The following is a 25,750-nucleotide window of genomic DNA, read 5'->3' on the forward strand; positions in this document are numbered from 1 at the left end:
GTGTGTGTGTGTGTGTGTGTGTGTGTGTGTGTGTGTGTGTGTGTGAGAATATTAATAAAAAACGATCTTTGAAATGCTGAAATCTTTGTTTTAGCCATACCTTTAACTCTGGTGCTGACCTGTTCTACACTTTGCAGTCCTGGTATGAAGTTTGATTAACAGCTAAATCAATAGATTAAACATTTAGTTACTAAGAAAAAAGTTTGGTTGCTTAAATGTAATGTGTTATTACATAAAGTAAAAACTAAAGGATAGTGTGCCATAACTAAATAACCATAATAAAATGTTTAATTATTAGTTTAATTTGTTGTCATGCCTGAATTTTAGAAACTGTCATCTTATTGGTATTTTCAACAGTTTAGKTGGAGTTTTGATTTCATTTTTGCTTACAAACACATTTTAGTTCATACAGAATGTACACTGTACTGTCTGTGAACCCTGTCGGAAACCAAACTAAATGTTTATCATAAAGACAAACACTTTCGTGTTCCTTAACTTATTGCTTGGATAGCTGTGGTTTTTGATATTCTTAGTTCTTATGGGTCTAAGTGGCACAAACAAAACCAGTTAATTATTCTTGCAGGTGTTTTGCTGCTGTTACTTACATCGTCTCTCTTTACGTAATTCTTTTCTGTTCCACGGTAGGACACCACATGGATCAGGGTGTAGACTCTGCAAACAGACAGGCACAAAGTGTAAAAAGACAGGAATATTTGGAAATGATAGCAAAGAATAAAATCAGCCGGTGTTTAAATTAAATAAAAATATAACTCTCTGTGAAGATGGTACGTTTATTAACTCCGTGCTCTTTGTGGGGTAAAGCATTTAATCTCACGTAACCAGTAGAATTTTTGCATCTAAAATAAATCTGCACTAAGAAAGGTTTTTAAGAGCAGTGAGTTGGTCATAGTTTAGACAGTGACTGATAGATTTGTTTGTGTACCTGTGATACAACATGGCCAGAAACTGGACAAGGAGAAGAACAGCAAAGGACAACAGGAACATCAAACTGAGGGGCTCCACCTTGTCAGAATAAAATGACAGCAATAATTCAGTTTAGTGGCAGTTATAGCTGTGAGCTGAAAGTAGAACAGTTTTTTTCCACACGTCCCCACCTTGAGGTACTCTCCAGTATGATTTCCATCTGCAGTAAATTTGGGGATCTTAATGCTGATGATGTCATTTCCAATGGCCTGCAGGAAGAAAGTAGCTACCACCCACAGCACATTGATGATAAAGTACAGGAAGACAGCCTGTGAAAATAAAACAATTGTATAAGTTTTTCTTATGTCCTAACACTAAATAAAAATGATTACCGGATTTTTCGGACTATAAACCGCAACTTTTTTTCTGAACTTTGAACCATGCGGTTTATAGTCCGGTGCAGCTTTTACGTGGATTTWTTTCTTCAGCCACCAGGGGGCTCTTATGCTGCATTTGTTTCAACCACTCGCTTCAAAAAAAGAAAGGAAAAAAAGAAGAAAAGAGCGATCGCTTCCAGAGCCGACTGTTGTACCAGGAAGTAGCGATTTAAAGATGGTCAGTGGCCAAAAACGCATAAAAGGGGATAAAACAGACATTTTTCACAGTGGAATCTGACTGATAAAAACTTTGGAGCTTAATCCGGGACCAGTTTGTGGATAAATGTCGAGTGAAGAGCCGGGGACCCACCACATTGCACTCCCCGGGGAAGGAATCCCATGCAGTGACGTATGCTGGAGCGGGAGGGCTTTCCCAGCAGCTCGGCTCTGGGTTTCTCGGTGGAACTATGAAAGGTTAGTGCGAAAACAAACGCCGAACAATCATGTGACGGCGCGTCGACCGGTCGACAGCYRAGCGACCATACTGCCAGCTTAGCCAGAGGTGTAGCACCATTTTGTTTTAGCTAGTAGCAGACACGACACGACGTATCTTCGACAGACATATTGGACAGTATGCGGGCCCACATCACGGATTCGGTGAAAGCAGCCATCAAGAAAACAAATTACGTAAATTCCTGCTGTTATTCCTGGAGGTACAACAAAGTTTTTGCAACCCCTGGACACCAGTGTGAATCGTGCATTTAAAGCAGCATTCAGGGGTGAATGGGAGGCTTGGATGACTGACGGRGATAAATCATTCACAAAAACTGGCCGAATGCGAAGAGCGTCATTTCCTGATGTCTGCCAGTGGATCCTAACAGTGTGGAGCAGAGTGAAGGAGTCCACTATCACCAATGGGTTCTGAAAGGCTGGACTGCAACGTGAAGAGGACACCACAGCTTCAGAGCCAGCATTACCCCAGGAGGACAGCGACACAGAAAGCAACACTGAACAGATACCGCTGTGTGACGCAGCTTTTCTCAACTTGTTTAACTCCCACAATGAAGAGGAGGACTTCGATGGTTTCAGTGCGCCAGAGGAAGATGAATGAGACGTTTTGTTGGACCAGAAACTGTTAAAGAAAACTACCAAAATAAGGTCAGTTATATGAACCGTATTCCTCCGAACTTTAATTCCTAAAGGTTTGCTTTTTATGTTTTGATGTTGAATTCACTTTTTTGATGACAATGTTGGGTGTACTGTTTTTTTTTATGTTGGGGGTGCGGCTTATAGTCCGATGCGGTTTATATGCTACTGTTGGCGTTTAAAAAAAATGGCAGGTGCGGCTTATAGTCCGGTGCGGCTTATAGTCCGAAAAATATGTTCATACACATTTAATACTATTTTTATATTTGACCACTTATGTTTCCTTTTTTTAATTTACGTTGTTTCTGAAGTGAATCCATCCCTCATTTCAATATTTAAAATTAATGAAACACAATAAAAGGACACCTCTGTCATAACAAAACGTGTTTACCTTGTTGCGAAGTGACTTCAGTTCTTTGCGGACTTGCTCCACATGTTCTTTTGTTTCACTGAKAGGTTTCAGGTAACGTTCAATGAGCTTGTCCCAGAAGTCCTTCTCACCCTGAACAGATACATGCAAACAATTGTTTTTGGGATTTATTTATGGGAAAGTTGAGCTACTGGTATTTTAGTTTAGGAAATGGCTTCATTTTTTCTTTAGCTGAAGTGTAGAATAAAAAGCRATGTGTGAACAACTTACCTCATCTAGTCTTTGGACTTGTGGGGCGGCAAGAGTTTTTTCAATGGCGCTTTTAACTCTCTTTTCTAATTTTGGCAACCGATTGTTCTTAAGGATGCGACGTGCCTGAGGTGTAGACAAAGTCAGTCAGAGACACAGTCATCTGTTTCCTACTTGTTTGGGTTTACACAGYTGAAAGCCGTAGAAGTAAATGCACAAATGATCTCAGTTATTATGGTCAAAATGATCACAAATCCAAGGTCAGATTTTTCTGTTTTAATCAAATCATTCACCTGCTTTGTCAGTTCATGTTGCAACACCTCTAGCCTAGGCTGATCCAAAACATCCTCAGGCCCCACATYTCTGAGCTCTGAGTTAAGTGTGTCGGTTAACATCAGCACCAACTCCTCACACACATCATCATAAATTTTGTTGCGGAGTGTGTATCTAAGAAAAATACAAAAAAACAAAAAACAAAACAAAAAACAACTCTAGTTACACAGCTGCAACCACTGCTGTAAAAATAGTTTTTTTTTCAGTGCTCATGTAGGAGTACTTGTTACAAGCTTAACTACAGATGTGCAATTGAACAGATTATTTAAACATGTGAAATCAAGATTTCAGTAAATAAAACTAAGACCCAAATCTTAAAATACCGTATTTGTGCTTGTAGATTTCTCTTCATGTTGGCATAAGTCAGCTTCTTCAAAAACTCCTGCTTCACAGGCTCCACCCACTCTGCAAACACAACAGTCACACTTATGTGCAGGTTGTACATTAATCATGTATAAATTATACTTTTCTCTACGTTGGACCTTTAAAAAATTCAAGCTCTGCTYACCACGGACAGGAAACTCTTCTTCCTCTAAATCACCAGGCAAGAAGTCGTCRTCMTCCTCATCTTCATCATCAGATAAATGTGGAACTGGGCTCTTTTTCCCAACAATACCACTGTTTGCAATAACAAAGTTTCTTTTAGGACTTGATCAGTTTTGTAACCTCTTCAAATGTCTGGCTATGTATTTATATCAAATGTAAAGTTCATGAAAATAGAAGAAAGAAATGARAACTGAATACCTGTCGCTATTTGCAGCGTCACTGTCTATTGACCCATCCTCCTTCATTTTTTCAGCGGCATGATTTTGAGGTTCTACAACTTTTTCTTTGGTTTTAGGATCACCTTTTGGTGCAGCCGGTAAAGATTTATCTTTGCCGGTGGGTAAAAGTGGAACTGCTTGCTGTGTCATGGTCGTGATCTGCTGAAGCATGAGGTTGTCAGTTTCCTGGGTTACCTGCAGATGCAAAAGAATGCGTCAATCCAGCCATTCTTTCAGAGAAACTTTTTAGTTTTTYTTTTATTTTTGGTAGTGATTTGTAAACAATTACCTGAATCTTCATGTCCCAGCAGCAGAGTTTACAGTCTCTATTGCACAAAATGTTTTGATGTTTCTTCTCTTCTCCTTCTCCCCTGATAAAAAGAGAGCAAAAAGGGCATTTAAAAAGTACTGAAAAGAACAAAATAAAAATGTTTCGTGGATATTTTTTTTTTACAAAAGCAAGCAGAGAGCAAAGACACACCTGTTTCATCAGATAAAATTCCACAAGAAAACACTTAATAACATTTTGTGCCTTTTACAGTTTGAGAACTTATCAACAAAGTGCACGTATTCTAGGGATGCACCGATATGAAAATTTCAGCCGTTATCGATATCCGATATAATTATTGTTGTTATGGCCGATAACCRATATTTACTGATATTACACAACCACACAAATTATATTATGCATATACGCACGAACACACATGGGTCTTATTTTGATACTGTAAATAAACGACTTGGCTCCCTACTTCAGTTATTCCTGGCTATGCAGCATCAATAACACTATCATGATCAAACAGATATCACTCAACCAAACATCTCCCCTCCCAAAACAGCTAAAAAGTGGGAAATCAATATCGGATGTTAATATCGGCCCAGTTTTACATATCAGACCGATATTCCAAAAAAATGACCAATATTGGCCGATACCCATATCAATACCGAAATATTGTGCATCCCTAATGTATTCCAAAGCTCTCCTTATAAACGTGCTTATTTTTGCATTCTACTAACATTACTTGTTATTGCTGCATAATGTGACAGTTGCAACAAGTGTTTGCAACTCTTTGAAAAATTTGCAATAATAAGTAAAAAGTAATAAGACACAAAAGGTTATGATTGAAGTAATCATTTTCAAGGAACAGAATACTAAATATGAACTAATCTTCCTTAAAGTGTTTGAGAAAAGAACAAATTTAATGCCTTGATTCTGCTGAACGTAATCATCACCTCCGATTAACCGATGATCAAAACAGCAAATTTTAGGACTCCATGCATTTTTTCAACATCATAATCAGCTCAACATGCAGTAATTGAAAGATGATTTGATAATCGAAATTATGTATTTGCAGTTTAAATCACAACTACTGTAAGAGCAGTTTAATAGCTGCGATCATTGCATTACTTGTTGGACTCCCTTGTGCCCCAAGACACATTGTTCATGTTAACCAGTGAGTAGATGGTTAGTAGGAGGTATCCACTGGGGATACAGATGAAGTACATCAAACCATAGATAATCAAGGCTGGAGGAGAACAAAACATGTAACATTAAATTCCATTTGGAACCATAAAATACCAGTGCAGCACAGCAGWATAACTCTGGTTGTTTTGTTTGAAGGACTTTTATGCAGCTATCTCCTTGATCCAAGTTACAGTAACTGAAGAAATGTTTGAGWTTAGTRGGAAAAATTCACATAACAATATAAACTTACTCATTTCCTCTGGATGTAATATCGCTGTCACCATGTACATAATTGCCATGGACACCAAAAACACGCCCGTGGGGGTCAAGAATGTCCCCTGCACCACCATGTCACCTAAAGGTAGATTTGTTATGAATTTGCATACATTCAGCAACATTGCAAAGAAGATGCRCCAAGTTGTACTCACCAATGATGGAAAAAAAGGATGCGGTCATGAGGAATGCGTAAAGAACACTCATGATGGCAGCAATAGTTATTTGGGTGTTAGCTTTAGTTATGAAACAGATGATGATGTAGAAAACAGGAGGAATGCATGCGATGATGATGGAAAGGGTTCCAGCCATTTGGAAGATAAACTGAAAAGCTCCTGGTTGGAAATAAGTTTAGAGAAAATGTGAGTAAAAATATTTAAAACTATAGTATGTTTTTTTGACTGATGCAGCTTATACTCTGTAGTGACTTATAGTCCAGAAAATATGTTTCACTTTTTAAATTTCTAATTGGTTTCTGATCAAAACTATCTAGTTATGATAAGGAAAACTTGATGGTGTGTATCAAACCATCAAAGAAATATYTAGCATGTTTAATAATGCACTTATAATTTTCATTATCTTTACCAAAAAAAGTTAAGTAATGACACTAAAGGTTTCTTTGAATATTCTGTCAGTTAGCTGTCAAAGTGAAAACTGCAGAAAATTGTGTTGCGCCTACATGATAGTCTGAGTCACAAGTTTATGAGAAAACTTTAAAGATTCTGAGTWTCAAATGTAAAGAAAACTAAAATATGGAAGATTATCTGTTGCAAAACCAGAGGATTTGATGTTAAWAGGAAACAATTAACAGGATTTCAGAGAACTGGAAAATCCCAGGAACGGACAACAAAATGACWAAACTTGCCTGCTATCATTAGAGTYACAGAGGCTGGTCCCAGAATAGAAGATCCGACGGTGAACATCTGATAGAAGATGTAAAGCCCGGAGATGGACTGGTTTCTCTTCACTGTTTCYTTACCACTGTATTCAGATACAGAAAGAAGCGCATCAGGATAATAAAGCTTCAGTATAGACAGAGGAAGAACCAGTAGAATTGACTGAAAACCCTAAAAATTAGAGACTGATTTAAAGCTKTACAACATATTCAATRTGATCAAGAACAAAACACCAAACAATGCTTTGATTCACAAATATGATKGTTACAAAATAKAAACCTGTGCAAAAGGTCCAGAGTATTAGCCAGTGTAGAAGGTCCCCATCGCCGCCTCTGGTTGTAAAACTCTTTGAACTCCTGCGGTGAGTTGGTGTATGCATCAGAAGCAGCATTGTATTCGACGCGCCACCCTTGTTGTAGGAGCAGGGTACACAGCCATCGATCCTCCCCTGAAAAAGCATAAATGTCAACACCTAACTTTGGCACAGAGCAGTCAAAGATGGAAATAGGAATGCAATATATATATGTATAGAGAGAGAGAGAGAGAGAGAGAGAGAGAGAGAGAGAGAGGTTACCTTGATCATACTGCACATATTGTGCTCCTTTTGTTGCAGTTGTTGTGTATCTCTTCAAAACGTTGTCATCCATTAGGGCAGACCCCCGAAACAGACTGAAACATCCTGGACTGCACAACACAGAGCCAAACACGTGTTCAGCTGTCTTCTGCAGCCAATGACCTACTGCRTACTCAAACTTCTGGTACCACACCATGGGACCTGGGAGAGTTGGAATGGTATAATAAGAATAATTAATTGTACAAATATACAYTACTTTGTAGTCTTTTTTAGTTGGGGTTGCACATTTCTTTTATATTTAAGCCTATGTTAGGTCAGATTTAATTACAAATTATTTTGCATTGCAGATGTTGGCAATCAGACTGCAGAAACCTGAGACAAAATATGTTGGCAACATACTACCCTGTCTGAGAGTATATGTGTTCTTATATAMACACATGTGTGCGTGCATGCATGTGTGTGTGTGTGTATTCTGGAGTACCAACATAAAAAGTACAGAAGACAGGCGAGCCATTAAAAGGGACAGCTTACCCATACCAGTAGGATGAATCCTACCACATGCTGCTCCTACATTGTAATACATCCTCAGCCTGTTGGGAAATATAATTTTCATTTACAAATAACCAACCAAACAAAAATGTCTCAATCTCTGTATTTTCTGGWTTTGTGTCTCAAAATATTAAGATCTTCTTTCTGAACCAAAGCAGCATAAAGAGGCTAATCTGTTTGTTGCTGACCTGTCTACAAGCAGAACCACTGCTTTAGGTTGAAAGTCAGTATCTCCATCCAAAGCCAGAATATATGTGTTATCCTCTGGGATAAACTTTCTCTTGTTGTCATTGTCGTAYTGAGAATACACAAAAATCTCTCCATCCATAGAGGTCAAACTGTCTCGGCCGTTATTCAGACGCTGGAATAAGTGGGATAGATATTTAACATATTGCAGGTRATTACAGTAATAATAGCTAAAACAGATGGAAGAAAACTCTTACTGGGATTTTCTGAGGGTTCTTGGAAATGTAACCCTTCCAGCCAAGCAGGTAATACATGTACATGATCTGAAAACCATCAAGACATTTGTACGATTAAAATTCATAATATTACAAATAAAAAAAATGTCTATCACATTTTCTGTTGTGAACTGTTGGGTTTAGAGGTTTTGACTTGGTAGGCAAAATAAGCAGGAGGTCCTTTATTAGAAAATGGGTCCAAAATAAGMCAAAACAAATACATTTCCACCCCCACGCATGTATTCTCATACCTGAGACCATCTTTTCTTGTTCCTGATCCGCTCTTTGTCTTTTAGGTGAACATATAGGATGTTCCCTTCTGGCAGGACAAACAATAACCTTCCACCATAGGGAGTATCAATGATTGACACATCATCTGGCTCTTTGTTSGTAAATACCCTGAATAGAACATTGTTTTACTTAGGTGAATACATACAGAATTCTTTTAGAACATTGTGTTTATGTRTGGTAGGTGAAAAACCTCACCTATAAACCTCCAACACAACATGGATCAAGTCTTCCACATATGAGTTGACCAGTCTTATTTCGGAGCCCTTTTCCGACATAAAGGCATCATCAACAAAAACGTGACATTCAAAGTCAAAACAGTCCTTGTGTTCYTCTTTTGGATCACCTCGATAGCGGTCCAACCTGAAACAATAGYAAAAAACTACAATATAATATATTCACTATATTGTCTGAAATGTTTTCTTTTTAAACCAAACAAACAAAAAAGAAAGCACGACCAGAAATATGAAAATGACCACATAGGTTTAAAGGAATACCAGTCTAGGCAACACATTTACTTTACATTTTCAGCTCATGAATATCTTCACGTTAAATCCAGGAATATAGTCAACAAAAAAGAAAATGTTTAAGATACTTTGAATTCTTTAAAAAAGAGGCTCCCAAAGTGGGGCCCTCTGGCCAAAATTGACCTGCCAAGTCACATTTAAAATATAATGTGAACAGTGTGTAGAGAGAAAGAGTGTCTCATACCGGAACATGGAAGTAAGAATCTTCAGCATTTCGTCGTATGTCTCGTGCCACATGGTGGCACAAAGATAGATCATACAGCTCTGCAGTTCATCTTGACTACAAAGGAGAGAGAGAGAGAGRGGAGTGTGGACTCTTAGTAGAAACTTTGTCATATTTCAGACCATTAACATTCATCTGTAAATCAGTTTTACTGTTTAAATCTCAAATTCCACAAAGCAGTTATATATTTATTATATAACAACAATGTCTTTGTATAAAAAGCATGGTTTTAGATKTGTCAAAATATGTAAATTGTAAATAAAACCAAAAATTAAAGTTCAAATCTGATGTTTGTCTGCTTGTCTTGTACACATAATTGTTTCTTTTTAGCCCCTTTCAGAGAAGGACTCTACTCTGATGGCATATGTGCACCAACTACAGGTTTGAGAAGGATTTTCTTTTATTATTGATGCTTTCAATTCAACCATTTTATAAATAAACATGAACATTTTCTAATTGGAAAAATACTGTAACATTTACAAGCCAAAGATGTCATAATTCTGTGTTTAAGAAATGCTTCCCTACATGTTTTTTCATGCCATTTCTAATATTATAATAGTAAAAAAAAAAGGTTAAAATTCAGAAAACTCTGTTCCCAGTCAGATTCTTCTTACTTCTCATTGGTTTGAGCTTTTGGAAGCTTCATCTTTGTGTTGAGTAGTATAGACAGGTCAATGAAAGCAGATTCATAGAGCCGCCGGACAAAGAGCTGAGAGGTTCTTTCTATACGCTGGACCTAAATGAATAAACAGAAGTATCAGGGTAAATGTCTTTGTGCAACAAGGTGATTTTAACTTGGACAATAATGGAGTCTTTGATTTATGTGTCTGTTTTGAGGCTTTGGTTATTCAAGGATATTCGTTTCATACTTGTGAGCCATGAATTACAACTTATTTTTCATAAAAGATTTGTGGCTGCTGTGATCATATTGATACCTTGATCTTCCAGACGTAGTAGGTACTTGTCACGAAACCTAACCACATGCACACTCCCTCCAGTGCCAGCATGGCAAAAGGCCATTGAAAGTAGGAGCTGACAATCAAAAAAGTTCATGAAGTTTAAACATCTTATTGGCACTAGTTTCATTTAAAAAGTGTTCGCAAAAAAAAAAAAAAAAAAAAGAAAATCTGACTCATCTGACTCATTTCTGCTGAGTTAACAAACCTTTTAAGTGATGTCCGGCAGATGCTCCAGGTCATCTCAAGCATAGGCACAGATGTTGTGTTACTGTTCTTCAGGTTCTCCAAGCTATCACAATACGCTGCCAACAATTAAATATGTAAAAACAATTAGAAATAGTTTCTAATATGTCCCAGTCTCAATCATTTTTATTGAGAGTACCTTTAAATTAAATTTTCAAAATGTTTATGTTTATTTTTCCTGCACTTCTGTGTTGTCCTGATGCATCTCAATAATCCACTTCTGTGTTACATTATCACTAAGAAGTAGCACAGTAAAAGACTAGATTGTACTTTATTGTAAAAATCACTGTAACTTGCCAGGATCAAAGTTCAAGGGAATGCAGCCTCAACAGGTCATGGTTATTGCAGCTAGATAGATAACAGGTAAAATTCCTTTGAAAAAAGGAGGAAACTCATGACTGCTCATAAGAGAACAGGAGCTTTATTGCTATGCACACCAGTGTGCCTCAATAAGCTTATAGAACTGTGTAAAACAAACATAACATAAGAGTTAATAAAAATAATTAAGGAAATCTCACCAATGATAGTGTCTGCGTTTGAGCCATCTAGTGCTTTTGCCTGTGTTAAGAAAAGAATGAGTCCCAGCCCGAGCACTGCAGGTCCCGTGGAGCAAAGAGGTAGAGCAAAACTCATCCTAACAGCATGGATTTTGCAGGCCACCACACCAAACCAGTGGCAGGCTGCTGCGCAGAAGGCCTGGTGGAAATGATAWGTAAGTATTTGTTAGACTCACAATGCACTAATTGGATAAAGATTTTTTGGATTTTTTAATTTAGCAGTTCTGGTTATATACAGTGGCATTTATCCATTTAGGAATTGATGCACAGTAATTTATCAGGTTATGTATTGTTTGCAAATAACGTATTCCTGTAGTAAATTTATGTATCTTGAAATACAGCATTGCAGCATATTTGCTGTGCTTTTTAGGATGGTTGTACTTTTGTTTTACCTAAATAAAACCTACTGAAGTGGAATCCTTCAGCTTTCAAGTAGAGTTAAAATTTTACATTTGTTGTGTTTCTCAAAATCCACCAAGGGAAGACAAAAAACCAAACCAAACCATGTTGGACTCAGGATATTATACTTTAACATACTTTACATACTTAACATTTTTCTTCTTTTAACTTACCTGTAGGAAAAGAAGTACAAGTCCTATTTGTAGGAGTTCCCAATCATAACCCTGCAGATTGAAGTCTGACCAGACAATGGTTTTAGCAATGAGCACGTCATAGATAAGGTACACCGCCCCTACAAGAAAATAAAACATACGACATATTTAGATGACAGAAAGCAATTTAAAACATACAATCATTAAAGCTACTCATTGCAACTCATAAGGACCTGTGGGCGAAGAAACAGAATCCACAATATGTTGTTCTCATACTGACGGTTGATGTGCATTTAAATAAAAACACAGCGAAATTTGTGAACGGCCAACATCTAATGTGTAATTTTTTACCCACAAAAACGACCAAACAGAGGTAAATAAAATATTCCAAATRAATTACCATGTAACAGTAAGTAAGTACTTAAGTACTGTAATGGAGAAAATGTATTTAGTTACTATACACCTCTGCAAACAAAGTACCTTCAGAGAAAAGCTGTTTGGAATCAAGTGTATAAAAGCTGGAGTTACTGCTTGGCCTGGATGTTTACAAAATGTGTGTGTGTGTGTGTGTGTGTGTGTGTGTGTGTGTGTGTGTGTGTGTGTGTGTGTGTGTGTGTGTGTGTGTGTGTGTGTGAATGCTGAGTTCTTTTAATTTGATGCTCCACCAGTATTTATTGTCTTTCTTGATCTTTTTGTTCTCTTTTACAATTTGCAGATTCACTTAGTTTTTCTAACTAAACCACTTTGATAAGATTCTTTGCTTTCCAATTCTGGCTATTTTGTTTACAGACTACACCCAGCCTAATGTAGAACAATGACACAAGYTTCAAAGTGGTTTAAAACACTTTCATTTGAGTGTTTAGTTTACATGGAGTACCAGTGTTTTAGAATTGAATGTCAGCATGTCTATAAACCTTGTGGAGTAAAGTTTTTCAAACAACACTATTTGATTTAGGTCTGGATAACTTTTTTATGTTTTATTTTGTCGTTTGCAATGAGTACTTTTAATATCAAAATGCAGTTAAATAAAACATTACTGTAATATGAAAAATGAGTTAAGTAATGGGTGGTACTGCAGAAATGGATGGCTGATATCTACCTATCACGAGTATTCTCAGAATGCTGCTGATTGTATAGACAAAGTCCCTGAAACCTTCCAGTTCTGACAGTGTTTCCTGTTGTAAGACAGAAAAAAAAGTTTATGAAGTCAGTGTATGACGATAAACAACTAACATCGACAGTAAAAAAAAAACAGAAATATGACAACAGATGCTTTTATGAAGTAAACAAAAAAAAAAATAAAGCAGATGAGTCCAAGTATTGAACCCAGAGGAACTCCAACTCCATTGCTAACTACTGGCATGGAGCAGCTGAAAGTTTTGTCACAGGTAAACATCATACCTGCATGCGGTGTGTAGCCTGCATGGTGTTTTCCCACCAGCACAGGGAGATAAGGAGAGAAGAGAAAATTCCTATTGCCACGAAGAAAAATACGTTTTCTTTTCCATTCACAAACATGGCATCACGGACGTAGTAGTCCATTCCCAGCAGGGCGTAACCTGTCAATCAGTCAAATACAGTTTTAAACAAGGAAACTAAAATCCAATCACACATTAGCTTTTTCTGCTAAAAGAGAAATATGTTCTTAAACAAAATACTAATAGTAATACATTTCCACAGTTTTATCAGCATCAACATGTTTTCTTTCTTTCTGGTTTTAGACTTAACAGCCTTTAATAGTAGAACTGTGAAAATAGAAATATAAAATTGCAACACTAACATCTAATTTGGGAACATTAGATAAAGAAGAATTTCTGGATCATTACCAACACTTGTGAAAATGAGGGAGCAGATTGGGAAGATGATTTTCCACTTCTCTCTTTGCAGTCTGAATACTATCTGTAATATTGCAGACACGATGCAGACTCCTCCACTGATGAAGAGATTAGTCAGTATGTCGAACCGAGGCATGACAACGAGAACCAGGACTGAAGTACCAAGGGACACTAAACATTCAATGGTACAAATCTGGAAAAGACACAAGAACATTCTTAGATTTCTGCTCAGTAACAAACACACACACACACAAACAAAACTTTGCAGTTATAGGACACTATTGTGTGATGGATTAAGTTTAGAGAAACATACAAGTCCCATGGTCCTCATGTTGGGTGTTACAAAACTCTTGAACGCACAACGCCAAAAAGATTTCAAAAAGACCAGGAAGTTTGGGCAGACCAGGCAGAACACCAGCATCAGCTTGTAGAACTGCCTTTGTTTTTTGTCTTGCAAAGAATGTGGACTTGACAGAGTTGACAGCATCAAAAGGGACCCCTTAAAGAGAACATAAAAGAAAGAAAATCAGCTGAGACATAAAAACAATTCTGTTATTATACATAGGCTTCTCTGTTTAATTTTAAAAGTTTAAAATAATTTTCAGGGAAACCCTTTTTTTCTCCAGGGCCTTCTGCAAAGTACATTTATAGATACTCCTCATCTTATAATACTCATTTAGCTGCAAACAAATAAGGAAGTCCAGTCCTGGAAAATCAAACACAGTGATTTATAGATTTTCATGGCATGCGCTTCACTGCAAAGACAGCAGGGAATACAAGAACAAAGTGCTGAACTGAGATGTGTAAAAGCAGTTAAATATTAACAGGGGATCTTGAGGATGTTATGTACAAGGAACAGAAATATATCCACTGAYAGACATTTTTAGGAGAAATGGCCAGGTCCAAAAGGATCATGGAGTCTAAAGTTCTCCCTGAACATTTGCAGTATTTTCTAAAATAATTTTATTCTTTTAAAATCAAGGAAAACTGTTGTTTTGTTTTGATGTTTGATAAATACAAATTTTAAACTTTTTAAACATCTTTCGAAAACAAGTATTACTAACTTCGTCCTTGGGGACTTTAAACTACAAGAGATTTATCAGCTGTGCAACAGCTAAAAATTCTTGATGTCAAAATTCCAAAGGCCTGCTATGTGTATATGGAATTATTGACAAAACAACCTGAAATTAAAGGAACGTGTTAAATAAACCATAAAAACCCCAAAAAGCAAATATTTTAGCTAAAGAACTTAGAATTAATATTAGTTTTTTTCAACCTGTACTTATGGGTAAAAGGTACCGGTAGTTTAATTGTTTGTTGATTTAAATAAAAGAAGGATACAATATTTGGTAACATGTTATAATAACTACACCTTATTTAGTCTTACTTAATCATTAATAAATGGTTAGTTATCCTTGAAAAGTCATTAATTAAGGATAACTCTTACTTGATACACTTTAAAATAACAAATGACACATTAATTAATGCTTTACCCATAAAGGTTAATTGCTTCCAAAACCAATATACTCATTGTTTATTCATGCTTAATAACTCATGAATTAACTTTTCTATATACTTCATGCATATGTATGTAAATGCTGATATAAATATGTACTTTCTCACCATGTTTTAGACATATTTGAATTGACTATTTACTAATCCTGCAGTGCATCAATAAGTAAGGCAGTTACTATTAGTTAAGTCTTTTTGTGAACCCTTCTAAAGTGAAGACTGTGATTTTTTAAAGTATTTAAGTATTTGTTCATCTTTCTTTGTGATGGTTCTTCTCTGTGTTTCTTGACATTAACGGTATGAGAGGAAATGAAACAAAAAATATCAATAGTACAGCCTTTTCTATAAAGATTTTAACCTTACCTTGGCAACAACAGCGCTGACTAAAACTGCCACTCCCACAATTACAGCCACAAGATACTGGGCCAGCACAAAACATCTTCTTTTCTGCTCCTTCTCTGCTCCCACAGGATTCAGCTGGAACGGATCCCATGTGTCCCTGAGACATACGTCAACAAATGAGGGTCAAAGCCTTTACTGACCAAAACAAAATAATCCTTTTATGATTTCACATGTTTTTATAAAACAAACTGTACTGAATAAATTCAGCACAGCATTGGGTGGACGGTTGTAGCGAAGCTTGAATTCCAAAGTTCTCAAAAACAAGCCAAGTTGATCAAATATAAGTATTTTTTATAATTCCAGTTTTTGGTTATGCATAAATGAAATTTGAAAGAAGCTTGTTATTTGCCACTTAATGACAATTGAAGGAATGCATATTGTCTACTGCCTGTCATGCTATAGCATTTTAACATCATTATAACATTTTAAAATCATCTTGTGATGAGACATGATGTAACTGTACCAGTTTTGGTTAAACTTTGAAAATAGATTATGTGCAACTGCATCATGTAATTTCACATTTAACTAAATGAATTCCACTATATCCATTTTTCTTTTGGCTCTGCTGAATCACCGTGGCAGCTACTGTAATTCAGATTGACCCAATGAAGGTAATAAATTCATGAATGTTTCACCCAGTGGTTTATGAAATATTTTGCTAAGAGACAAATAAAACAGACTCCAACATGTGAAGCAAATGTTCTACGCAAAAACCTTGTACGATAAGTCAGCCCCTACCACATCAAATTTTAGCTCAATATCTGTAAGACAGACTCATTTTAACCCATTTTGTTAAAAAACAATAAAAATAATAAAATCTGGTAAAAGAAAATACAAAGATTTTAGAATTTATGAACAGACACAATTAAAAACACAATTCCCTGCCATTTTTATCATAGGTGGGTCATAGCAGACAGCACATTTCACTAGACGTTCAGGTAAAGTCTGATTGGCAGAAATAGTTTATAACTTCATGAAAATGTTCTTAATTTTATTTATAGTTAAAGATAAGTGAACAGAAAGGTTTAACGTTGAAATAAGCTTGTGTAAACATGTCTGCCTGTACCTGTTGCTACATAATCACTTCGCTGTTGTACTATTGACCTTCTCTGTCATTCCCTTTGCTGGATGATTAATGTCCACACAGTAATAAACAGGGTGTAACCTTACTTTGAATTGATAACACTTGGTGATTCTAAACTCTGTCATGGCGACAATCAAAAGTGTCCAGATTCAACATGATCACATCCAGGCTGGCAGACAGTTTTCCTATTAGACAGAGTCCACACGGTGAACTCTTTACATCATTACCAACAAACTCATAGTTATTACAGTATGTATTCACACACACTCTCCTTCAGTGCTTTTCCCCCCTTTTGTAAGACAACCATTGAAAACCACTGAGCTGCAACTATTGTATTTCAGCGACATTTTAAGGAAGTAATTTAGCATTTCAAACTGTCCAGTGGTTTATCACACAGCGCTAAAATCATAAAAGGCTAGTCTTTAAAAAAGTTGCGTAGGTCCTCTGGACAAGTTCTTTGATGAAAAAAGTTTTGTTTCACTTCCAAGAGACTTCTCCAGTGTGAGGAGGTCAGAGTAGCCTTATAAGCAGTGCTTTCTTGTGGTGGATAAACAAGTTAACAATGACAATCAAAGCAGTTTGTTCCCATGCAAAAAATGATCACCATTGTTAGGGCCCTGATTATCACCTATTGATCACAGGGGGCTGAGTCAYACTCGCAATAAAAACATTCCAAGAGGGGGAAAACTGGACACCCCTGTTTAATAACGAATTGTTTCTCTTCACAAAAATGGCTTCCTTTACTCCTCTCTCAAACCAACATTCCTCTCTATCAAGAATGAGAACATCTTCATCCCTGAAAGAGTGACCGCTGGCCTGTAGATGAGTGTAAACTGTAGTGTCCTGGCCTGATGATGTTTTTCTTCTGTGTTGGACCATTCTTTTGAACAGTGGCTATTTTGTTTGTTTTGCTCAGTGTACAACTGGTTACAGCCCTCCTGACACTTAACAGCACACACAACATTACTCTTTCGGGAGACCGGATATTTGGGGTGAACCAGTCTTTGCCTTAATGTGTTTTGGGGTTTGAAAGCCACTGGGACGTCATGTTAAGAAAATAAACATCAGAGTTTCTCTAAAACTCCCACAAAAATATGCAATGACTACTGGTCTGGGTCTGAGTTTGAGGCCATTCTATTCATCGTTCATTTTTTGTCTGCTTTAAGGGAAGCCCAGTTAGGATAACCACATTGCTTCAGGGCCTGTCTTGTTTTTCTACCTGGATTACTGAGATGYATTAGGAAGGTTAGTCTTATGTAAACCTGTTTATGTATAGCATTTTCAGTGTAAAGGTATGTATTAGTACATATATTTAGAATTTATTTAACAGCAATGCAACCCATTTTATAAGGTATTGAAAACCACTATTAGATTTACAAGTAATGATAATAAAAATGACAATGGTTTTGTTAAGTTTCCATTTCCTTGACTATGTTGTACAGCTTTGTGTGCATAAGCATGTCTGCCAAGTTGCAAAGACTAAAGTTCACACTGAAGACATTGCCACAGAAACCACTGCTCCTCCTGACCAAGAAATGTTTTATAATGAGCTGCTCTTAATGCATGTATGTATCAACAGGTCATGTTATGTAATACCTGCTGAGTCACTAATTGGCAAACCCCAATTATAAAATAAAAAAGCTACCTCATGCTTCTTCTTCCTTTATATCTAAGATCAAACAAACTAATACGGAATTGGATTTATTTTGGGTGGCTGTGGATACTTAGCACAAAAAGAAAGGAAAGTTTTGTTTGATAGATTATTTCTTTGTTGTAACAATGCTTCTAGGCAATTAATTTTAACAGACACCTGATTGGCAGCACCTGGGGGTACACTAWCACTAACATACACTAACAATAAATAAAAACATTTCTAACAAAATTTAAAACTTTAATCTCTTTTCTATGACACAGACATTATTTAGTTTTTTTGATTGATGTAGATTGAAGCAGCTTCCAGACTCAGCTGAGACAACACAAGTCATAAACTATGTACCTTTTTAGTTTTAGAGAGGAAAGCACCGATTTTTTAAAAATCAGATGTATAATTTTGTTTTATCRGCACAAACAGAGATAGTCTGACATGCTCTCACTGCACAGTTTGGAACCAGATGATTTCAACTTGCCTAGATCTAAATTCAYAACCCTCTAGCAATTTTGCCATTAGCCGATGGCAGAGTGACCATTGTACAGCAGTTAGATTTTTGTACCATTTTTTTTGCCAAGAAACTTGACTCCTTTTATGTCTCAGAGTTACCAATGTAGAGAATGTGATTAAAACCTTAGTATGTATTTAACATTTTAAACAACCCCTCTAACAGCAGGCATTAGCTGTGGGGATGATATCAGCCAAGCAATAAAGAGAAGCACAGCAGTGCACAGGGGAAATTAACTGTTCCATCAAACTGTAAATTATATTTAATTGAAACCTGGTAATACAAGCGAGCAGTTTTTAATTTTATCCAACACTAACATCTATCCCGCTAACAATTAACCTCCTAACAATGATGAAGAGGTTAATAAAGTTTGATTGTGTGCCTATATGGACAGGAAATGGAATAGTTTTCCAGTTTTAAGTTGCCTGTGAAATGTATTTCTCTCCCTCTCAGTGGCAGTCCATATAACACAACTTTACAATTTAGAGTCACWTTACATTTCAAACTGTGTCAAAATGTCTAGTGTTACTAGACATTTTTTGAGTTCAGTCATTTTTGCTTTAGGGAAATGTGCTGCTTTGCTTTCAGTAAAATGCAGGAAAAAAATTCAGACACTTTCAGGATATTCTTACAAATCAAGCCTACTCCGAAATGAACAAATCACTTGTAAAAAAAAAAAGCAGCAATTTGTTTTATTTTATATCTAAGGAACCAATAATTCCTTTCAGAGCCCATACTCAAGTGTTGGGGAAGTATGATCGTACATTTTCATATATTATACGATTCCATGAATATTTTTCATCTTATCTCTACAGCAGAAGGCTAATAAGAAGAAAAGAACAAACTGTATCTCCGTTAACCACAATTGTGTGCACTGTATTTAATCATGCGGGCTAATTAAGATCAAAGTGTGCTAACTGGGCTGCCATTAACCTAATTGCAATTYACCATTCTGTATCCATTTCCTGCCAAATACTGTTCTCAGTTTCTTTTCTGTGAAAGACGGTATCTTCTTGGACAAAGCAGAACATAATAGAAGATGGATATTTACCTGTGCCTGGCCTCTCTTTTCTTCCCCCTATATTTTAGTTCCTCCATTGTCCTGCTTTACTCGCCTTCTMCAGCAGAGACCTGAAATTAATGAATATTATTTTGTTATTATCCACATTACAGGGTGGATTTTTAAGTGAGAACATTATAATGAGTGTCACATTTAAAAGAAATGTCTAAACAAAATTTCGGAATTATAAAATGAGCCAAAAAAAATTTACCTCGATTTCTTGATAACTCTTCTTCAATTCAGTCTTCTTCGTGTTCTGTCTTCAGTTCAAATTCAGATTTTCTTTCCATAAACTTTCCCAAAGGCAGACAGGGTGTAAGAACTTACATTGTAATCCAACCCTGTCAGTGTGTTAAACTGCTGGTCTGTGGATCACTTCGTCCTTTGCTCTTCTGTGTCTCTGCGTTATCAATGGCTTATAAAAAACACCCATACAGTCAGTTTCAGCCCTCTCAGGTGTGCTTTGATTATCTTGGTTTATGAAAGATAAGAAGACCAGGAAGTTCATGTGTGGGGAGAGTTATTGRCAAGTCACCACGAGCACAGGGTTACAGTACCATCAGCACCCAATAAGATTCGTAATTTGATGTGTGTGCGTGTGTGTATGTGCATGCATGGAGGAAACAAATTGAAAATTCTCTGTGGCAAATAACTTTAGGTTATTGCTGCAAGTTTTATGAGAGCAATAGGATGGTACAAGGGTCATTTCTGCTGAAACTGAACCAAGTGATAGACAACTGGAACATGGCCACTCCCTCATACAGCTCTGGGATGTTTTCATTAAACTTGGCCCGACATTTTGTGTCATTTCCTGGTTGGGTAGCAAAACTTTTTCCTGTGTTTGTGTGGTGATTTTTTTTTTATTTGGATGTCTCTGATTAAGTACATCACAGAAACAGGACATTACTCCTAGTTTTAGTTAAATGATGATAAAATTGCAGTTCTAATGTTCTAAAATAAAGACAATGTCCTCTTATTCTTTAGCTCTACGCGTAATCCCACAAAATCCACCCATTCATTGCTTTAACCTGCTTCTTCCTTTCAGAGTCACAGGGGTCACTGGTGCCCATATCCAGCAGTCACTGTGTGAGGGGTGGGGTACACAAGTCACAAGTCCATCACAGGGACAAACAAGACAAACAACCACTCTCACTCTCTCACTCACACCTGATCCTTCAACCATTTCTTTACATTAAATGTAAATGTTGTAAAGTACTACAATATCAAACAGTTACAAGTAAAGACTTCCACATCCCTTCTGTTCTGACTAAAAAGAAGTTTTGTCCACATAATGTTGATCTGAATTTGACAAAACAGTCTCCTCTAGAGGAAGCTCAGGTGGACCTGACTTCTGCTTCATCACAAGATTTCATTAACACCCAAAGAGGTGGTGGTGCAAGGGTCTTAAACATTTTAYACACCAAACTGACACTTGCCATAAAAATAAAATCTTCAAAAGTGGGGTCTTTCTGTGCGGAGTTTGCATGTTCTCCTTGTGCTTGCGTGGGGTTTCTTAGGGTACTCCGGTTTCCCCCATCCCCACAAAAACATGTACAATAGGTTGCCTTCAGGCCCAGACCTCCCTTGAAAAAGAGATCTGGGATCTCAGTGGGACTTGCCTGGTTAAACAATGGTAAATAGTTAAATAACGATAAATAAATAAAAACTTGTATTTTTTGACAATATTACAATAATAAGAGAGAGTTTTATTTGGTCAAATATTTCGGGCTTGTGTTTATACAGACTATGAAGGGATTGAAAAATTGTTTTACTTGTATGAGTTCAAGTTGTTATGCAATATGTAAAATGAGGAAATATGGAATACATGTACTCATGATGACATACAAATCTAAACTGAGATACAGTTTTAGAAATTTTGTAAATATGCTTCTGGACAGATTCAACCTCTTGGTTTTTTTGTTCTTTAATAATCAYATCATACAGACTAGTTGAGTATTTTCTTATTTAAAAAACAGTTTCATTCAGTTTGATTGCATCATTAATTATGACCACGGATTGACTTTTAGTTTAGTTGTTTTTGCCTTATAAAGTTGAGCTTTCTGCTGATAAATAAGCAATTAGAACAGTGTTATTAATGTTCTTTTTATTTGCCACACTTAGACTATTGTGACTCTTAAAGTCTAGTTTAACTTTAAGTCAAGAGTCTTAGAGTTAGTCTGAATTTCTGCTGCTAGACTGCACAATAAGACCCCGTCTCCCTCTCACACTGGCTCCTAAATCCTTTTTCATCTCTCTGAAGCCATAAACAGCCAGACTCCTGCTTATGTCAGTGAACCTTTGACTCCTTACACACCTTCCAAACTCCTGCAATCTTCTGATCAAGACTTTTCTGTTCTTCACTGCAGGCTGATAACACAAGGGTTACTGTCAAAACAGTTTTTAATCAGCTGATATTTAATTTACCTATGGAACACACTTATTTACATATATTCACCACTTTGTTTGCACATTTTAATAACTCAGTTTGTAATCTTGTTTTCCCAATGTGTTATGGAAAATAATAATTTATGTTATGTTTTCTTTGTTTAACAGCTCATGTAAAAATTATGATTGATGTTCAACACTGATCCCTGTATTTTTGACTTACTATAATTTGTAATGATTTAAAATATTTTACATCACCCTGGATGCTTGTCAAAAGAAAAGCTGACAAAAAAACAAAGCCAGCGCGCCTTTAATCAGTCTAAGTGTTGGCCTTTTTATTTTTTCATGTCCATTAGTGTTTGTTTTTCACCACTGGGTGTCACTGCAGCGCTTTGATTTTAACTCCCGTCTGTGCTTCAATCATTTTTCACATTTCAGTCGTGAGTTGGCAAAGGGACAGGCTGTGGAGAAGAATCTTTTTCTTGTAATCACTCTTTTTACGCTTCATCTTTAAGAGTGCATTTAGCCCTGGGCTTGCATGCTAATTGTGCCTGAGTGTATGTTTGGTGTGGAATCAAAAGAATGTCAGTGTCACTCCGTGGACTCTCATTAAGATGCTTTGCCAGTGTGTAATAATCCGGCCATATGGTCATGGTGGTGGTAGCATCTTCCTCCTCCTTCAGGTGGTTGTGTTTGACCGAGTTCCAACAACACAGCACGACAGGCGTGCTGATTTTGGAGCTTTATTGTGGTGATTTGTAAGCCTGAGCAATATGAAAACAATCTTTCTTGGCCTCCTGAAAAGGAGGTGTGCACAAACAAGAAAAAAAACTGTTCAAAAATGAGTTTAGAGTCTGTCATTCCCCAGTAGCTGTGAACTCGGCTCGAACAGTCCTGCTCCATCATCTGTGAAATGTGGTTCACATCACAGTGGTGATGTTACACAGGGCATTGTTTCTGCTTCTCACAGCTGATGCCACTCAGATCTACAGGAAAGGTCAGTAGATGGGTACCCAACCCTGACACTGATTTGGTCTCACGGAAATCTTTGGTGCCAGAGTTCTGTATAATTAGTGGCCATGTGGGCTCTGTGGTGAGAATAACTTCCTGCAGCAGACACACATGGAGAGGCTGACGCTCATCGTTCACTGGCTTTACAGAGGCTGTAAAATCTCAATAAAGGAGTAATTTAGATCAATATTTTGACCTAAACTCTTGATATCTGGTTATGACTGCTTTCTTGTTTATTCTTCAAAAAGGAACAAACAGAATTGATTTGAAACATAAATTTAGACGTCGTGTTTAGCTCAGTGGTGAAGTTATCAGTGCTGTCATCTCACAGCGAGAGTTCATGACTTGCCTGCAGCCCTTCTGTGTGTTTGCATGTTCTTCTTCTGTGAATGGGTTTTCATCAGAAACATGAGTGTTACATTAAGTGGAACTTCAAAAATCAAACAAGTGATTGACATGTTGTATTTGGGATAGTTRTACAGAACCAACCTTTTGAGCTCATCATGTTTTGACTAGACTTCCAGCTGCTTAAAAGCCAGAACAGGAAAAGAAAATGTAGGAATGTATGAATTTCACCATAAAATATAAGACTGAAACTGTGGCTACARGCTGATTTATGATTATGGCTTTTGTGTAAATGGTAAATTGTGTGAAAAGCTGCTTTCAACATAGAAGCGTACAATAACAGATTTTATATGATTTATTAATAGAATCAGAATAAAAACCTTATTGTCAAGTGCTTGTACACAAGAATTTTCTTCTTGGTCACTGAATCAAATTCGATGGTTGTAGAGTTGTATCAAACAGACTCAGAACGAGATGAATAGAATGGGCTCTGAATCTTTCTTTCAGTTTGCAGATGAATCACAGTCTCTGCTGAGTATTTCCTTTGAGAGAAAAGCTGTGGGTTGTTCATTTCAGGTTATGGGTGATGGTGGAGGAACCTGTAAGACTCCATAGTAGCCAGGGTTCTGTTCTCAATGGTGAAGGTYAGGTGCTTTATGGAGAGCTTCTTAAAGTCTACTGTCCTCTTTACAGTCTTCTGCAATGTTATGATGTCTTCACCATGCAGCCTCAACCTCCTTTCTGTAAGCAAACTTACTGTCAATTACTAGCCCAGAGCAGGCGGACAACTGCCATGTTATATGCAAACTTTAGACTTAACAGTAGTAGACTAAGAGACAATCATACRCTACCAGGATTTAATTTCTTTCAGTGTCTCCTTAGTTTGCACAGAACTAGGGGAAAAAGCCTTCTCTTATTCTGCTCCATCTTCCTGGAATTCACTGCAGCAAGAACTGAAACTGTCCAGTTGGATCCCACTGGGACATTACATTAGGTTTCAACTGGTTTTTACACACATTAGGTTTGTTTAAATTTTGCTCTCTGTTATGTGCTTGTTTTACAGGTCTTTCTTGAAAATGAGACTACCGGTACCTGTCTTACTGAGACCTTTCTAAATAAACGTAGTTGCGGGGAAAGCACACACCCCTGAGGTACACCAGTGATGACTTCTTGGAGTTAGATGTCACTTTTTCCATCATCACTTGCGGTCTTCTTATTAAAAACAGCAGTTAATGAGCCAAAACAAGTTTATCACTGTAACTTACAGCACATTCAGATGTTTGACAGAAAAATAACACGGCGGAATGCATTTTCTATTTGATGTTTGCTGTCAATTGTATCAGCCAATAACTTTCTATATTCTAAACAAAAATTTGTTAAAAAAAATTGTTATACCTCCTTCCCCCAAGTTGTGAAAACATAGCTTCAAAACTGCAACTGATGTTAACTCACAGTGTTTAGCTTCCAACATTTTTAACATGAGTTTAAAAACTCAGAAATATTTTGTTGCTGCTGATCTACTATAGAAATGAATAAAGAGTTCATTTCAATTGAAAGAAAAAAATACATGCTGACAGAAAAAAAAAAAGTTTTTAAGTAATATCCACAGGGATGACATGCATGCCAGTATTTATATTGCTAAAACCAAATGAATGGATGACACATGCCAACAGAGTTCATCCATTTTCATATCTGTGATCATCCCAAAGCAAACTCCTCTGAGTCTGAACAACAAAATACATGTTTTGCAAATGAATAAACTGAATTAATAAAGACAGCATACATTCTGCTTGTGGTTTGAACAATAAAACTTTTAATCATGGTTTATTTTAGTCTTAATTTTAGTTTTTATAGTTTTCTGTATTTACAATCCTCCACTTAAAATGGAGCAGTATGAAATCCAATTTCTAAAGTCCACCAAAACAGCCGCAGAAAGCTTGTCATGAAATGACACATGCAACAACAAAAAAAGAGTGCTGTCAGACCAAAAGTTCTGAACCATCACTCCATCAAAGCATTTTATATCAGCGGTCTGCAAATGTGACTGTAAGCTGTCTGATACAAAATGAGGATCAGAAAAGTCTGCTTTTAGAAATATAAAGCCTTTGATCTTGAGTGACTTTAGCTGACCCCAAATGACACAAGTTTTGCAATGAAAATCCATCAAAAGTTCTAATACAAAATTAATTAAATAAATAATAATAATAATAATAAAAATAAAAAACCATTGA

The 25,750-nt window shown here is 36.6% G+C and overlaps 1 protein-coding gene across 1 annotated transcript in view; it reads right to left on the bottom strand.

Moving 5' to 3' along the window:
* The window catches only part of chs1 (chitin synthase 1), a 22,956-nt gene extending 2,804 nt beyond the window's left edge, over positions 1-20,152 (bottom strand). Inside the window, exons 1-34 of the mRNA XM_014001860.1 lie at positions 19,990-20,152; positions 19,770-19,849; positions 15,440-15,575; positions 13,878-14,063; positions 13,556-13,757; positions 13,131-13,288; positions 12,829-12,904; positions 11,751-11,869; positions 11,140-11,317; positions 10,584-10,680; positions 10,355-10,451; positions 10,034-10,155; positions 9,381-9,476; positions 8,868-9,032; positions 8,633-8,780; positions 8,364-8,429; positions 8,109-8,281; positions 7,903-7,961; positions 7,372-7,572; positions 7,077-7,245; positions 6,767-6,882; positions 6,057-6,236; positions 5,879-5,983; positions 5,572-5,689; positions 4,453-4,534; positions 4,144-4,358; positions 3,908-4,017; positions 3,723-3,804; positions 3,360-3,513; positions 3,088-3,192; positions 2,839-2,949; positions 1,116-1,253; positions 944-1,023; positions 606-672 (exon numbers count right to left, since the gene is read on the bottom strand). Coding sequence (XP_013857314.1) covers positions 606-672; positions 944-1,023; positions 1,116-1,253; positions 2,839-2,949; positions 3,088-3,192; positions 3,360-3,513; positions 3,723-3,804; positions 3,908-4,017; positions 4,144-4,358; positions 4,453-4,534; positions 5,572-5,689; positions 5,879-5,983; positions 6,057-6,236; positions 6,767-6,882; positions 7,077-7,245; positions 7,372-7,572; positions 7,903-7,961; positions 8,109-8,281; positions 8,364-8,429; positions 8,633-8,780; positions 8,868-9,032; positions 9,381-9,476; positions 10,034-10,155; positions 10,355-10,451; positions 10,584-10,680; positions 11,140-11,317; positions 11,751-11,869; positions 12,829-12,904; positions 13,131-13,288; positions 13,556-13,757; positions 13,878-14,063; positions 15,440-15,575; positions 19,770-19,816 — 4,158 coding nt within the window. The 5' untranslated portion in view covers positions 19,817-19,849; positions 19,990-20,152. The remainder of the gene's footprint in view (positions 1-605; positions 673-943; positions 1,024-1,115; positions 1,254-2,838; positions 2,950-3,087; positions 3,193-3,359; positions 3,514-3,722; positions 3,805-3,907; positions 4,018-4,143; positions 4,359-4,452; positions 4,535-5,571; positions 5,690-5,878; positions 5,984-6,056; positions 6,237-6,766; positions 6,883-7,076; positions 7,246-7,371; positions 7,573-7,902; positions 7,962-8,108; positions 8,282-8,363; positions 8,430-8,632; positions 8,781-8,867; positions 9,033-9,380; positions 9,477-10,033; positions 10,156-10,354; positions 10,452-10,583; positions 10,681-11,139; positions 11,318-11,750; positions 11,870-12,828; positions 12,905-13,130; positions 13,289-13,555; positions 13,758-13,877; positions 14,064-15,439; positions 15,576-19,769; positions 19,850-19,989) is intronic.
* Positions 20,153-25,750: the final 5,598 nt, after the last annotated feature.

Source organism: Austrofundulus limnaeus, unplaced genomic scaffold (genome assembly GCF_001266775.1).
Source record: "Austrofundulus limnaeus strain Quisiro unplaced genomic scaffold, Austrofundulus_limnaeus-1.0 Scaffold10, whole genome shotgun sequence".
NCBI lineage: Eukaryota > Metazoa > Chordata > Actinopteri > Cyprinodontiformes > Rivulidae > Austrofundulus > Austrofundulus limnaeus.